General features: G+C 39.5%; 1 protein-coding gene across 1 annotated transcript in view; it reads left to right on the top strand.

Moving 5' to 3' along the window:
* The window catches only part of CLPTM1L (CLPTM1 like), a 113,224-nt gene that overhangs the window by 2,072 nt on the left and 94,014 nt on the right, over positions 1 to 17,138 (top strand). Inside the window, exons 2-4 of the mRNA XM_074945088.1 lie at positions 10,445 to 10,545; positions 12,542 to 12,731; positions 16,475 to 16,620. Of these exons, the coding sequence (XP_074801189.1) occupies positions 10,445 to 10,545; positions 12,542 to 12,731; positions 16,475 to 16,620 (437 nt within the window). The remainder of the gene's footprint in view (positions 1 to 10,444; positions 10,546 to 12,541; positions 12,732 to 16,474; positions 16,621 to 17,138) is intronic.

Raw genomic sequence — 17,138 nt, 5'->3', positions numbered from 1 at the left:
CCTCCCTGGCTGAAGCCCGGTTGGGGAGAACCACACTGGCAGCTGTGGGGAGCCTGGGTCCCTCCATGTGCCCTGGGTGGGGGGCTGCTCGGGCAATAATTTTTGCAGATCATGGATCGGATGCGGATACACATTTGTGTATCCACGCAGGGCTCTACAAGTGGAAGTACTGTGCAGCTCCAGCATCTGGGCTGCAACCCCCCTTCCCACAAATGCTCTGCCCATAGCCTTCTGGCCTGGCCTGCAGCCCCTTAGCTTGTGTAGGCAGGTTTGTGGAGCTGTAGCCTTAGAAGGAAGCACTGGGACATGCAGAGTGCTGACCCCTGGTGGCACATCTTAGTGCTTCCTTTCCCATGTGCAGCCATGCAAACCTGCCCGCAGCTGGGGTCTTTCTTCCAAACTGCGTTCTTAATAAGTAGCATGCCTGGTGCCAGGATCCAAATCCCATTAGCCTTAAAATCAGTGGGAAGGATTGGTTCCCAGGAAAACACTTATGTCAGTGGGAAGTTGTTAATGTCTGTGTTGCTATTAAGCGGAATGTACTCTCTCCATTGTGCTGATGCACAGAGACATTAAGGCCAAAATTGTCAGAAGTACAGTAGAACCCCATTTAACCAAGCCTCCATTTCCAGCTCTCTATATTAGCTGAGCCACCAGCCACCCGGCACTGATAGCAGCTGGGTTTCCTGCTATTAGCGAGAGCCCTATCACCTGGGGCTGACAGCTGGAGTCCCGCTGCCCATTCTCTGGTTTATCTGGATTTTTGGATATCTGATCTGGCCCAATTAGATTGTATAATTGGGATTCCACTGTATCAACTAATTTGGAGTTCCTCATCTGAGACACCAAGGTCTTGATTTTTCAGAGTAATTAATATTTTTGAAAAAAGAAAAGGAGTACTTGTGGCACCTTAGAGACTAACCAATTTATTTGAGCATAAGCTTTCGTGAGCTACAGCTCACTTCATCGGATGCATACTGTGGAAAGTGTAGATGATCTTATTATATACACACAAAGCATGAAAAAATACCTCCTCCCACTCCACTCTCCTGCTGGTAATAGCTTATCTAAAGTGATCACTCACCTTACAATGTGTATGATAATCAAGTTGGGCCATTTCCAACACAAATCCAGGTTTTCTCACCCCCCCCCCCCCAACTCACTCTCCTGCTGGTAATAGCTTATCCAGAGTGACTACTCTCCTTACATTGTGTATGATAATCAAGGTGGGCCATTTCCAACACACATCCAGGGTTTAACAAGAACGTCTGGGGTGGGGGTGGGGGGAGCAGGAAAAAACAAGAGGAAATAGGCTACCTTGCATAATGACTAAGCCATTCCCAGTCTCTATTCAAGCCCAAGTTAATTGTATCCAATTTGCAAATGAATTCCAATTCAGCAGTTTCTCGCTGGAGTCTGGATTTGAAGTTTTTTGTTGTAAAATAGTGACTTTCATGTCTGTAATTGCGTGACCAGAGAGATTGAAGTGTTCTCTGACTGGTTTATGAATGTTATAATTCTTGACATCTGATTTGTGTCCATTTGCTCTTTTACGTAGAGACTGTCCAGTTTGACCAATGTACATGGCAGAGGGGCATTGCTGGCACATGATGGCATATATCACATTGGTGGATGTGCAGGTGAACAAGCCTCTGATAGTGTGGCTGATGTTATTAGGCCCTGTGATGGTGTCCCCTGAATAGATATGTGGGCACAGTTGGCAACGGGCTTTGTTGCAAGGATAGGTTCCTGGGTTAGTGGTTCTGTTGTGTGGTATGTGGTTGCTGGTGAGTATTTGCTTCAGGTTGGGGGGCTGTCTGTAGGCAAGGACTGGCCTTTCTCCCAAGATTTGTGAGAGTGTTGGGTCATCCTTCAGGGTAGGTTGTAGATCCTTAATAATGCGTTGGAGGGGTTTTAGTTGGGGGCTGAAGGTGACGGCTAGTGGCGTTCTGTTATTTTCTTTGTTAGGCCTGTCCTGTAGTAGGTGACTTCTGGGAACTCTTCTGGCTCTATCAATCTGTTTCTTCACTTCCGCAGGTGGTAAGAATGCTTGATAGAGATCTTGTAGGTGTCTGTCTCTGTCTGAGGGGTTGGAGCAAATGCGGTTGTATCGCAGAGCTTGGCTGTAGACGATGGATCGTGTGGTGTGGTCAGGGTGAAAGCTGAGGCATGTAGGTAGGAATAGCGGTCAGTAGGTTTCCGGTATAGGGTGGTGTTTATGTGACCATCGTTTATTAGCACTGTAGTGTCCAGGAAGTGGATCTCTTGTGTGGACTGGACCAGGCTGAGGTTGATGGTGGGATGGAAATTGTTGAAATCCTGGTGGAATTCCTCAAGGGCTTCTTTTCCATGGGTCCAGATGATGATGTCATCACTGTAGCATAAGTAGAGTAGGGGCATTAGAGGACGAGAGCTGAGGAAGTGTTGTTCTAAATCAGCCATAAAAATGTTGGCATACTGTGGGGCCATGCGGGTACCCATAGCAGTGCCGCTGATCTGAAGGTATACATTGTCTCCAAATGTAAAATAGTTATGGGTAAGGACAAAGTCACAAAGTTCAGCCACCAGGTTTGCCGTGACATTGTCGGGGATAGTGTTCTTGACGGCTTGTAGTCCATCTTTGTGTGGAATGTTGGTGTAGAGGGCTTCTGCATCCATAGTGGCCAGGATGGTGTTATCAGGAAGATCACCGATGGATTGTAGTTTCCTCAGGAAGTCAGTGGTGTCTCGAAGGTAGCTGGGAGTGCTGGTAGCGTAGGTATTTTTTCATGCTTTGTGTGTATATAATAAGATCATCTACACTTTCCACAGTATGCATCCGATGAAGTGAGCTGTTCCTCACGAAAGCTTATGCTCAAATAAATTGGTTAGTCTCTAAGGTGCCCCAAGTACTCCTTTTCTTTTTGTGAATACAGACTAACATGGCTGTTACTCTGAAACCTAATATTTTTGATTGTACTTCATATGTTCAAAGCACCATTCCAGTTGACTTGTTTTGCAATTGTGAATGCTCAGCACTTCTGCAAATCTGTATGATTCAAGTTGCTAATTAGCTAAATTTGGTTAAATAACTTGCCTTTTATTGCATAGGAGTTGTATAGTAGAGGAAGGTATAGAATCCAGCTGTCTCAATCATGAGACCCTCCTTCATTGTCTGTTCTTCTTTCAAGTTCTTTAACAAATAGATTCAAAGATGCCAAGGCCAGAAAGAACTATCGTGATGATCTATTCTGACGTGTATATCACACACCATGAACTTCCCTAAAATAATTCCCAGAGCATAGCTTTTAGAAAAACATCCAATTTTGATTTTAAAATTGTCAATGATAGAGACTCTCTGACGATCTTTGGTAAATTGTTCCAATAGTTAGTTACTCTCACCATTAAAAATGTACACCTTATTTCTAGTCTGAATTTGTCTAGCTTTCAGTGAAACAGAGGCTGTACAGATGTGCGGAGATGAAGGAAGAAGGAGGCATGCCTCAGGGCCCTAATTCACCCCGGGGTGATGGCTACTTCCCACCACCCAACACAGATGTAATGAGGTTAAGTGGTGTCCATATAAAATAAGCAAGAACTACTAATTATTCCTCAAGAAAGGTTTTTAATAATTTTTGAACAGCATAAACAAAACAGAAAAAGGAAAACCAAAGACCAGCACTGAATAAGAATTACTCTACATATGCTGGTCCTAGCAAGTCATCATAAAAACCCCGAAGACAAGCATAAGTAAGGCTCTTATTCACCAGCTTTATATTCCTGGTGACAGACTATTTCAAAGGCAACATAAAGCTGATGAACGACAACACCACATGCATCCGCTCGGACTACTTTAAAAGACAAGCACAAATACATGCAAAGCTATTATGCATCAGCTACCTACTATTGACTTTATACTATGGTATCGATATGGCTATGATCAGTTCGGCTCAAGCGACCAGACTTACCCTGCATTCGTCTGAAAAATACGTTACCCTTCAGTCGGCCGCTTTCCGCACTGGCCAGGTACAGACAGTCGAGAAGTGCACGTCTCTTCGGTTCAGGGGGTGTGGGTCAGGTATGACCGAAAACGCGCACACACACTCCCGTGCCTTCATCCTTTTTATCTGGTCTGATGGCCGTGTTTTAGAACAGACCAACCAATCAGGGTGGGCCACTTTGTTTATATGGTTGCCCTAATTGTATAATCAATGTGTATTTAATTTTTATGTCCAATTGTTGTTCGTATAATTGAGGCCTATTTATTTTCAAAAAGAAAAGGAGTACTTGTGGCACCTTAGAGACTAACCAATTTATTTGAGCATGAGCTTTCGTGAGCTACAGAAGTGAGCTGTAGCTCACGAAAGGTCATGCTCAAATAAATTGGTTAGTCTCTAAGGTGCCACAAGTACTCCTTTTCTTTTTGCGAATACAGACTAACACGGCTGTTACTCTGAAACCTATTTATTTTCAGTAGCCTTGAATCAAGATCTTGATTGTGGGTAATTAGGGGTTGATAAGTACACAGGAGTCAGCAGATATTGCTATCTGGTAGCAGTGTGTCCTGACCACAAGCCACAAGCTTAAGCTTTATTTTTGTAAGGCTTACATTTTGAAGTATACGGAAATTTGAGGCCTAACATTTGCAATTTTTTTATTTTGTTCAAGCTTGACAAGACAGTTGTTCAATTTATTCACATCCCCCCGAGGCCTAAACTTCTGGCTTTGGAACAATAACATTCACTTGTGTATACTCCGTTATAACGGGACAGATAGCAAATACAAGCAAATATTAAGGCTCCAGCAATAAGTATGGTAAGACAGACTACCAATCCCAGAAGAATATGTGGGCCTGGGAATGTTAGGTCCGGGACTTAGACTGAGGAATGTAATAGTATGATTGAGCCTTAGAGGCACTTCCAAATCATTAGTATATATGCATATATGGGTATGGCACAGATATTTGTAGTGTATGTAAGCATATATGTGTAGTATGTATGTATACATATAATAGCACTTTATATTCAAGCATAACAATTTTTTTTCAATTTGTTGTTGCAGTTTGGTCCTTGTGGTACTGCAGATAGCAACCCACTTTTATTAGGGCAATTACAGTAACCATTTATATCATTAGTATTAGTAGGCTGAGTGTTTTGAAATACTGAAATAGGGATTGTGATAATGTGTTCCACAGTGCTATGTATATGAGAAGTAAAACAAAAATTTGGAGTAGTGAGAACAGTACTGTCCATTTATGTTACTGATTACCCTTACTGCTGGTTGTCGCCCTTGGTAAGCTTCACTGTGCAGGAAATAGGAACTGCTAGCTTCTTTGTTCCATGGATTGCGTTGCCCCGTGATACACCAGTAGTTGCCATAGATCCAGTTGTTTTTATGGATGTTGTTTTTCACAAAACCTACTGAATGGACAGTAACCAATTTCTCAAATATTGCTGTGTCAGGATTAGTATTGGTACCCAGACACTGAACAAAATTGATAGGGCAGACACTGAACATGTTGTTTTGAATAACGTGCCTTAGTTTAGGATGCAGTGTTAGTAACCCAAATTATGAATGGTACTAACAAGGAATTTGTTTACCCAATTTGTAGTTGCTGTGTAACTTAATTTCTTTACTAATTTGTTTTTTTCCTTGCCATTATGTTGTTTGCTGCCATTTATTTGTTGTTGATTCAACAGTTGAGCAAGGTTATGCACGTTGTAAATGTTGTACAGCAATAATACAGTTGTTTTTACAGAGTAACCAAGTTGAAATTAAATGACAATTTATCCTGGTTCAGCTAGTGGTTTTTAGCTGACTGTTAACTTAATTGTCCATATATGGTAGATAGAGGTGTATTTGACCAGTCTTTTATTTATAAAGCACTTCATTTTTCTTTTTTTGGTGATCGGGGATTTCTTCACTGTATACTGATACCATCTGGCGGTATTTTTGTGGTGTGATATCTTCTGGTGTCTTTAGTCTGTGGGATGCAACTTAAATAGCTAGTTAGTTAACATAATAAAGGTTGTTTTTTGTTTTTGTTGTTTTTTACATTTTTTTTAGTAACCCAAATTTAATACACAGATTAATTTAATGTGTTTACAATGTAATAGGGACCAAGTCTTTTATAACACAAGCTATACTTTTTGCAATTGTTGTATAGACATTCATTTTCATTTGAGGTGCATTACTAATATTTATACTAAATGTAATTCTTAACGACTAAAATAAATGCTCACAATCTTCCATGTGAAGGTGTATTGCTTTCCCTTGCTGAACATTTTGTTTCAGCAAAAGAGTCAGTAACATAATTTTAACAAGCCTTTTAGAGTTAATTTTCTTGTGATTCCAACTTCACTCTTGTTAACTGTTTAGAAGCACAAACTTTAACAACTATTGCTTCCCATTAACATAACATAACAAAAGAAAAGCTTATAAAATTAAACCAACTGTAAAATTAAACCAAAATAAATTTTAAATATAGGTCAATGCAAATACTTTGAGGGTATTAAACTTTTATGATGCTTTGTTATGTTTGGGAGTCAAAGGTGAAAAAACCTGTTGAAATTATTTGGTTAGCTTTATCCATAAATTGTTATTTTAAAACATTTTTGCTATCACATTCTTATAACTATGTTCAAAAGTGCAAATAAGTTTATAAAAAGTCCACACAAGAAATTGACATTTTGTTAGTATTATTTTTACCTTAATGTTGAGGTTTCCCCTTAAATATTTTCTTTGAATAACAAATTTTAAAAAAATTAAAAAACAAAACAAAAACTGTGGTTGATAAGAGAATTCTTTTGTTTACAATTGCATTATTTGTTGAGACAGAAATATATGTACATCTATTTGTAACTGAAACCTTTTTGAACTTTACACAAAAAATTGGTGCTAATAATGCTATGATTATACCCCAACCATGATCTTAAAATAATGTGGTACCACATATACATATATTTTTAAAAGGGTATAAAATTGACTTTTGTTGCAACAAAATAAAAATAATAAAAAATAGTCACGTGATACACAACATACAACACACATGACACACAGGACAAACTTACAATTAAAACAAATGGTGCCAGAATTCTATTTATAACTATACAAAATAAGGCAAACAAAAATACAAAATAAACAAAAGGGTTAAACATCTAAATAAGCAAGTTATTACCTTGTTGTTTAAAACTTTTAATAAAAATTTATAAAAAAATCATATAATTACTTGCAAACTTTGCTGTATTAATTTAGTAACTTAAGGCATTTTTTATTACTTCATATTTAACATTATTTTAAAACTTTGCTATATGGAAATAACAAAAGTGTGCATTTTTGCATTTGGCAACCATATCTTTAAGAAAATTAGGAATAATTCCTGCTGTTGCATTCCTAAAGGGTTAAAATGATTGATTACTGGATTTATGTAAAGTAAAGTTTTTTACCGTGTTTTCTCTTTTTGTTTTGTTTTCAATTGCTTTTTTCTTTGGCTGTCTCTTTTTGTTTTAAAAGTTAAAAGCTATAGTTTTTACAGAAACCTCCAAAGTGAGGAGAGGCGGGGGAAGTGGGGGGGTGAAGAGCAACCTAGGAAGGTAGCGAGATGAAAGTACAGGCAGCAGCAGTGAGTTTAGCGAACTGAGAAAGAATATAAAGGACAAAACTTAAACAGTATGTAAAAATATTTTAGAAAGAAGGTTATATTTTTAGATATGAGTGTGGAATGTGGTTCCGTGGGTCAAAATAGTTGGGGACCTGCGTAGTTGGGAACTGCACCCCTCGTTTTTATCCTGTCTTTGAAAGGAGAGTGGAGGTAGTTACATGCTGTTGTAAAACCTGAATTTGTTCCCCCAGTGTCTGTTGCTTTTGTGTGCATGCCAAATGGATGGCAGGAGTGCTCTTTTTTGCTGTAGTTAACTGTTTTGGGGCAACTCCATATCTTAATGCATCAATTTTAGGTGTTAACCCACTTAATTTTGGTTTTTTACTTTGAAATTATTTTTTATTCACTTCCCTGGGATTGAGTCGCAGCTCCTGTCTCCTAATGTGCTCTGTGAACTGTTCCATTTTTTCCTTCATTTGATTTACCAATTCAGTGAAAGTATTGTGTGCTACTTTTTCCATTTGTGCACTTACTTGTTCCATTCTGACAGGCACCAATCTAGGTCTCGGTTTAAGTTTAACGAGAACCTGGCTTTTATTATGAGGTGGTGGTTGCAATGCAGCGGACCCAGTTTCATCTTTTAATTTTGCTAGGGCCACCTTTTTCCATTTCTGTCCCCATTTTTCAGGCACAGGGTAGCTACCTGAAGCCTGCTGTTTACCAAAAATATTTATAATAGGGGATGGCACGTGTATTTTTTGTAGGTTCCTTGCAGCTGTTTTCAATGTTTTATTCTGTTCCTGCGATGGCTGTCTTTGGGCTGCTTGCCATCCTGCAAGGTGGGTGGGAGCATTCCAGGGCTGTGTAGCTTCTTTTGATTTTTTTTTTTTTTTTAACTCCTTCCTTGTTACTGTTACTTGCCCTACCAATTTTGTGGCATGTTGTCTTAACCATTTAGCGGCCATGGTTATAGTTTGCAATACTTTACATTTTAAGGAAGATAACAAATCACTCCAACAGCAAACAAAAAACAAAGGCGAGAAAAAATCCAGGTGGAAATTAATTCTGGATCGGACCATACACTCATTTAGCTAATCATCAAATACCATGGGGGGACATAAAACCATACAGTCGTGGACCTGCCACAGAACTTAATACCTGGGGAGAACTGTAAATTCACAGTGACAAGATAAACCCCAGCACAAGACAATTTTTATAACTTATGCTGACATTGACATTATCACTGTAGATCAAAGGGATGGCACAAAAGGTGAACTATGTCGCAGAGTCTTAGGGCAGACGGGTTAAGTGTCTGACTGCGTCCCCTCATCTTGGATTTTACAATCCCACTTCTCACACCATGCAGAGATGAAGGAAGAAGGAGGCACGCTTCGGGGCCCTAATTCACCCTGGGATGTTTGCTACTTCCCACCACCCAACACAGATGTAATGAGGTTAAGTGGTGTCCATATAAAATAAGCAAGAACTACTATTTAATTTTTATGTCCAATTGTTAGTTGTTCGTATAATTGAGGCCTATTTATTTTCAGTAGCCAATTAGATCTTGATTGTGGGTAATTTGGGGTTAATAAGTACACAGGAGTCAGCAGATATTGCTATCTGGTGGCAGCGCGTCCTGATCACAAGCGTAAGCTTTATTTTTGCAAGGCTTACATTTTGAAGTATATGGAAGTTTGAGGCCTAACATTTGTAATTTTTTTATTTCGTTCAAGCTTGACAAGACCGTTGTTTAATTTATTCACAAGATGATAACTTCATTTGCTACAAAGCCCTCATTCGTTCCTTGAGCATAGTCCAACCTGTGTACAGAATGAGAAAAGGGTTCTGGGGAGTCACTGTGGCCTTATGCTTAGAGCACTGGACTTGTATTCAGGGAACCCATGTTCTCTTCCTTTCTCTGCACTTGGCTTGTTGGGTGACCTTGGACAAGTCACTTCACCTCTCTGTGGCTCAGTTTCCCCCTCAGTAAATATGGATAATGTTACTGGCATCCGTTGTAAAGTGCTTTGAGAGCTATTGATGAAAAGTAATATATTAGAGCTGGGTATTAGTCTTATTCTTATATAGAAAGAGTAGCATGTGATTTAAGATTGTATCATAGTGCATACACAAGCACAGGGGGACTGAATTAAAGATGCACAGGCAACATTAATTCTGGCATTTCTTAAATTTAGTGTGTTTAATTTTGCAACCTTCTTTTTCTTTAAATGTGTTTTGTTGTTTCCCAATTTTTTAAAAAAGCAATCTAGAAAAAAAAATCAGATGGAACCATGGAGCCCAGAAGGGTTGGAACCGTTAGATCTACAGCACAGACCTCTAACACTTGACTAATGGAGTAACTGTTAGCTGTAGTAGGCTCTATATTTCACCTATAGCAGCAGTAAGTGGTGCACAGCCTGATAATTCACCTGATTTAATGTGAAATGCATTTCAATCTGGGGGAGAAGGCATCTGTCTGGTCCTCCCAGAGGACTGCCCCTCGGCCTGTGGTTTTCAAACTGCAGGTCGCAACCCAGTACTTGGTCGTGAAATGTAAGGCACTGGGTCGCGGCAGCTCTGGTCACCTCCGCCAACAGGGCCGTTAAAAGTCTGTTGCCGGTGCTGGCCGGCTAAGGCAGGCTAGTCTCTACCTGTTCCGACACCATGCTGCGCCCGGAAGTTTCCATTGGCTGTTTCTGGGGTGCGGTCCGCGGTGCCAGGACAGGCAGGAAGACTGCCTTAGCACCGCCACTGACCAGTAGTCGCCTTAGGATAGCTTTGTTAGAGAGATGGAACATGCCCTTACTAGCATGGAACAAACAGTTCTTTGTCCATGCACTGATTGTTTTATCCTTTTTATTTCAGTTAAGTGTATACACTACCACACGGTCAAACATTGGTGCTGAGAATAATATAGATCTGATATTGAATGTGGAGGATTTTGATATTGAGTCCAGATTTGAAAGGTAAAGTATTATTATTATGGAGTTCTTTAGCATTCCTACAAAATTATTGTATCTAATAGATATGTGATGCATGTTAGTGCCAGTAAATTAAGGTAGATCTACCATACAACACAGTGTTTTCACTCTGTTTGGATTTTCCACTATCAAAGCTAAGGCAGTGTACAGCATATAGAAATTCAGGCTTTATTTAAAAGAAAATAATAGTAAATAAAAGTTTTAATTTTAAGTCTGTCAAAATGTCAGGTCTTATTGCAAATTTAGTCTAAAGTTGAGAATGAAGTGCTGCTGTACTGGAAATACATGTACTTCAAACAATGTTGTATCAATGGCAGTTCGAAACTCATCTTGTTTTTGACTGTATATTAGTTTTTCATGTTTATAATACTTTAATATTTTATCTCTTGACATCTCCAATTCATTTAAAAATAAAGGGAAACGAAGAAATATAATCCACTCTGGCCCCACTGATGGGCTTCATGTATTCGTTTTATTTATTTTGCCTTTATTACAGTCTGGGAACCTTGTAGCCTAGTCCCCTGCTCTGGACCTCAAGTTTTACCAACTTTAATGTCCCTTTAACTATACTGTACAGATTCAGTCGTCTATAATGTACCAAATGTTTAAGGTACTTGGATAGTTTGGATTGTGCTGCCAGTATTTAAAACAACTGTTTCCAGCAACTTAAATAAATATTTTACAAGATGCCTTAAAGTATAGCTCTGCTCTGAATAGTAACTAAAATTGAAATGGAAATCCAGGTATGTCCTTCAATAACTTCTGTATCCTATCTGCTCAGTTTACATGTCAGGTGACTTTGCAACAGCTGGTGTTTAAAACTTTACCTAGAATCTGAAAGTCAAGCTATGTTTTTAGCTTGCACATCACCAACTCACTTTTCCATGTCTGTGTTAGCTCTACATTTCTAACAGAGTAATATAAACTAATTTTTTGTCGCTGAAGTACAGGTAAGACTCTGTATACTTATGAGGGAACGTCAATGAACTAGGAAGATGTCCTTTTTATTCCAGAGCAGAATCACGCTTTTATGACTTAAAATGTTATGAATTTTTTATATTTAAATTTTCTAGAACTATGTTAATATTCCACTTCAAATCATTAGTTTAAAAGAACCTATTTCACTTTTTAATTAAAAAAAAAAACAAAAAAAAAAACACCTGCAAACACCCTGCCACTTTGCAGGCTGTCTATATCAGATTCTGCTAGGTTTTCAATTTTTTTTCTTGTAACTCCACTAATTGGAAAGCCTATATCTCTGGTCATATTATGCTTCAGCTCAGATGGGTAGTAAATATGTTTCCTTTACTGTGATGTAACTTGGTTCTGTGGTCCATGGAAGTGTTCAGTGCAGAGCTAGTCTCTGGTAGAATTAACAGAAATACAGCTGGGGCTATGTAATCCAAGATAAAGCAAGAATAGCTTTTCTGCATTTAAACACACTGATATTACTATTACTCTGAGTTGAAAGTTTCATTGTCTGACACTGACAAAGTTACAGAAATATTTAAAATTCGTTCTTGGGGAATCTGAAGAAGTGAGATAGAATTGCTTGACAATACATTGAATTGTTTAGAACTTCAAATTAGTTCGTAATTCGCTGTCGCTTTTTATAATGATTATGTTGTGTGGCACTTTAAGCCATACAACCTGAGTAGTAATTGGGAGTAATTTTATAGCAAAATTTTATAGCTTGTCAAAGAAAAGAAAAATTAAGCATTCGCAGCTCATACAAAATGAAAACGTGCTTTTTCTTGCCACACTCTTTTCAGAGTTCTGTGTTTGTAATTTACCATGGCTGAAGAGGAATTTCATTGTCACTAAGTACTTGGCAACAGATAAGTTAGTGATTTATACTGAATACATTTTGCTGAAGATTTGTTTGTTACATGATGATGAAATTCATTTAAAAGTTACAAGAACTCTGTATTTATAATTGATATCACTATGCTATTTTATAATTTTGTATTTTGTATTTTAGAACAGTCAATGTGTCTGTACCAAAGAAAACTCGAAATAATGGCACACTCTATGCATACATATTTCTTCACCATGCTGGCATTTTACCTTGGCACGATGGCAAACAGGTGCATATAGTAAGTCCTCTGACAACATACATGGTCCCTAAACCAGAAGAAGTTAATCTTATCACTGGAGAATCCACCATCCAGGTAGGCTTTTTTCCTTGATGGTAAAAAGGCATAAAAAGAGAAAACATCTTTCTTATCATGTCAAGATAGACATAAAGTAGGTTTCTTAAACGAAAAAAAACTAAATAAAATATCAAATGACTTTAAAATAGTAAGGGCAGGTGCGGGGTAACATGTAGGAACTAGAAAATATTATTTAGGTCTGTCAGAGAGGAGTGGGCAGAAGAAGGAGGGCTGATCAGAGCAGAAGGGACTCAAAAGGGCGGAGGATGGATCTAGTTGACGTCAGCAATACAGGTAACACCTTTGGACATTGTTAATCAGCTTGACCACTGGGGGAATGGGGTGTCACAAAAAGCATTTAGGGATTGTAAGACTTTGAAAATTTTTTTACAGTCTAAAAGCAAAGAAAATCTCGCTCCCTTGCTCCTCACACACCTTTACCTTTCAAGATCAAGTATTTTTTGAAAGATTGAGAGTGTTCAAATTGTATAGGCTTATTCTTAAAATTGGATTTTTTTACTTTTATAGTAAATGTAAGGGGGTGATTGTGCAAATTTGATTGTGAATAAAGGGTCGCCAATGTGAAAAGTTTGAGAAACTCTGCCATAGGATGAGAGTTCTCAACTTGGTTGCAAATAGATTCGTGGTGATCGTAAACGCCTTTCCTTTCTCTGTGAACGGGGACAGGGGAGTCCTGAAACTGTTTACTGTAACATGAGGTCACGGTATGGATAAGGTTAAGAACCACTGCTTTAGCAGAAGGAACTGGAACGGAGGAGCAGAACTTTGCTGATCCTCTTTTTGAATGTCAGTGCTCTGATTAGAAATGTGTGGGGAGGGGAGAGATTAGGTCTGGGTGTCTTCAGCTACAGTCAAGTAGTTCAAAGGCAGTTATTTTTGCCAGAAAGCAAGTAACACAGTTGAATTTTCAAACTAAGCCAAAGTAAGCAGTATAGCAATACTTACTGTAAATTTAACAGCTGTTTCTGTATATCACATCTGATTTTAAGAGGGATACCGAAATTTGCATCGGCAAGTGAGTTCAATTTGCTGGCATAGGCAAGTGAGTTTAATCTACTATTATACTTTGTAGTAGATTCAAAAGTTTGACACTTAGCTTAATCCTGATTTAAAATTCAAATCATGTTTACTGATCATATAAAGTTTTGAATAGTTTGCAGACTGGAAAGAGCCTTTTAATCTTAAATCAAACTGAACTGAAAAGTTATAGAGGCACTTACAAGATCTGTAAGGAAGAGTCTCAGAAAGCTAGGTTTATTACTGTGCTTGCTGGCAGAACCATGAATGAGTTGGTGTAAATGAGATTTGTGAAGTGTTGAAAATATCATTCTCTTTAATATGGAAGATGTGGAATCTGGTACAGTGGGAGACATCACACAGGAACTAAAAATACCTTCAGAAGTTGTGGGGATTAAGGCTGAATTCATCAAATTAGAACTGGCTGGCCTGATTGTAGATGGTTTAGCAGTGAATATGGGCTGTTCTAATTGCGTACAAGGTTACTTTAGGCAAGATACTCCCCATGTTGTTGTGAACCTTGCCAGCTATAACCAAGGAGAACGTCACTGTAATTTTGAAAAATATTTTCAAATTTTACTGGGTAAATCCACAAAACAAGTTCTTACTGATACCTTCAAGCTGTTTGGACATATGTACCATATGAGAGGGAGCCTGCCTTAACCCTGGGCCCCAGCTGCACTGCCAACGGGACTTCTGATGGCCCGGTCGGCGGTGCTGACTAGAGCTGCCAGGGTCCCTTTTCGACCAGGCATTCCAGTCAAAAACTGGATGCCTGGCAATCCTAGCCAGCTCCTGCATGGGCAGCTTCTCTGGTGTGGCTGTACTATCCCCAGCCCTGGCCACTGGGGTGGGCACCAGGCTCACCAGCAGCTGTCCCTGGTTGAGTAATGTGTGCAAGCGGCTCGCACACCTCCGGGCAAGAGATGCAGAGCGCTGCATGGAAGGGACTCTTGTCCAAGAGCGTGCAAGCCAGTTGCACACAGTAGTGCAACAGGGAACAGCTGCCGGTTAGCCTTGTGCCCACCCTAGAGGGCAGAGCTATGGGCAGTACAGCCACGCTCAAGGAGCTGCTGGTGTGGGACGCTGGTTCCTGGGAGCAGCAACCTGTGATGCTGATGCTTTCGCTGCCATGATTCCCAGTAGAGCACTGCAGCTCCGCGGATACCGGTTTATATTTACTCTTTGCCCCCTCCCCTGCCCGCTGCTAGCGCCACTTTGCCCCGTCCCCCAATGGTGGCCCCCTGCCGCTCGCACTGGAGAGGCATGAGTGGCCGGTGGGGAGGGACTTCAGGGAAGAGGCAGAGTGAGGGCAGTGCCTCAGGGGAAGAGGAACAGTGCAGATGGGGCCACGGCCCAAGCACCCTTTCAGCGGCAGTGCTGTAAAGGTGGCAGGCCAGCACGCCCCCAAAGGGAGGAGTGCAATATCCTGTTTGGGGAGGCTTAGCCTCCCCTGGCCTATTATACCCGCCACCCATGTTCAACTGCCTGAGTTATTGTTCTTAAGGAAAAAGGACAGGCATATTTTGTGGGTACAGTGTGTTTCATGATGGACTTAAAATGCACTTGTGATTGAAGTCCTTTTTGAACAGGGAGTCTTTGCAAAAGCTAAAATATACCGTACTGAAACTTACAGCATGAAAGACAATCCTGGCCATTATGTTAAAAAAAAAAAAAAAACAAAAAAAACAAAAAAAACCCCAAAAAACCCCTACACTTGGCGATGGTGTGTTTGAACTTCTGGGTCAGGCCAGAAAGCAATACATCTTTTAAGGATGTATTGATTTTGGTGGAAATTTGTTTTGACCTGTAGCATTGCAATAGCAGCCATGTGGATTTTGCACAATGAACTTCATCTAAGAAATTCCACACATGTAGCAAAGCAAAATCCAGAACTTGATTCAGATGTTAGTGACCTAGCCAAAGTGTAGACTCTTTCCAGCTCCGTTAGTCTGCTGTTCACGCGCTTGAAAGCGGACCAAGAAGAAAACAAATCGTAGCAAGTATTCAACAACAAAAAAAGAAAGCATTAATGGAGGAAAGACTGAGAGTCTTGCATAATGATCCAAAGCAAAACGAGTGGAATGGCAACTGTATCTCTTTAATTTACTTGAGAGAATGAAAAATCAGCTGGAATATTGGTTATCTTTTTTTGGGGGGGGGGGGGGGGACGACACACACCCAGTTCTGAAGTCTTAGTTGCTTGTTAACAAGTGATCAGATTTTTTTCTTTCCTAATGGAAGCTGAGATCTTTTTACAAATATCACATGAATGTGGTGTTGAGACAGCACAAACTCAGTGCAAGTAGTGTTACCCCCACGATCCCAAATCCTTATATAGAGCAAGCAGATGTCAGTGTTCTGGCTGTTTCAAATGGGGCATGGAGAGTAATCAGTCAGTTTTTTTAATTAACTTTTTTCTGAACTGGCTTCAAATTTTTAAAAGTTTATCTTGAATCAGAGTTGTACAGTATTTCCTCTTTTCTAAGCATATATGTTTTTCAGTTTTAGTTTCAAATAGCAATAGGCACAGGATTCATTCCAGCACAGTTAGAAAAATATTGATATGATGTCTGGTCCAAGCTGAACTAATGATAATTTTCCACATGTTCATGTTTCTGGTGTAGCTAATTGTAATCCAGGGTTCAAGTGACTTTTTTTTTTTTCCTAAAATTTGCATTTAATGTGTACAGCATTATGCTTGTTTCCTTTTTATTTAAAAGCAAATAGAAGCAGAAAAGAAACAGACCAATGCCTTAGATGAACCTGTCTCACACTGGAGGTCAAGGTTGACTCTAAATGTTATGGTGGAAGATTTTGTTTTTGATGGATCCTCTCTCCCTGCTGATGTTCACCGGTACATGAAGATGTAAGTTTACAAAGATTTTGTTTTTTGTTAGACTTAGAGATATTCAGTTTATAGGACTAATTTCTCCTTTTAAATAACCTCTGAGTGAAACATTAAAGTTGTATAGTTAAAATCACAGAACTCGTTGGGAAATGGATATTTTAACATCAGACTTAAACTTCAGCAATCACAATGAGCAATATTTAAATAGTAGTAGCCCTTACACTTTGACCCAAGATTGCACCACATCTTAATTGTGGCTCCCTTGTGCTTATGTATGATGTATTCTTTAATTGCATGATCACATCCTATTTCCATAGAAACATATCTCATTCAGTGCAAAGATTAGACAATTGTGATGGTTTTCAGGGGTTTCACCTCCAGCAAGAGAGAGTCTTGCGTACGGTGGTGGGGTGTCACTGCCGGACCACCACCAGCCTTTCAGCCACTCAAGCACGCTCCTGTGAGCTATGCAAACTCTATCTGCCTTGCAGGCTAACAATACATGCACTCCAATACCTCAGTCCCTTTGAAGAGCT

Source organism: Natator depressus, chromosome 2 (assembly GCF_965152275.1).
Source record: "Natator depressus isolate rNatDep1 chromosome 2, rNatDep2.hap1, whole genome shotgun sequence".
NCBI classification, from domain to species: Eukaryota; Metazoa; Chordata; order Testudines; family Cheloniidae; genus Natator; species Natator depressus.
This window is presented reverse-complemented; position numbering and strand designations above follow the sequence as displayed.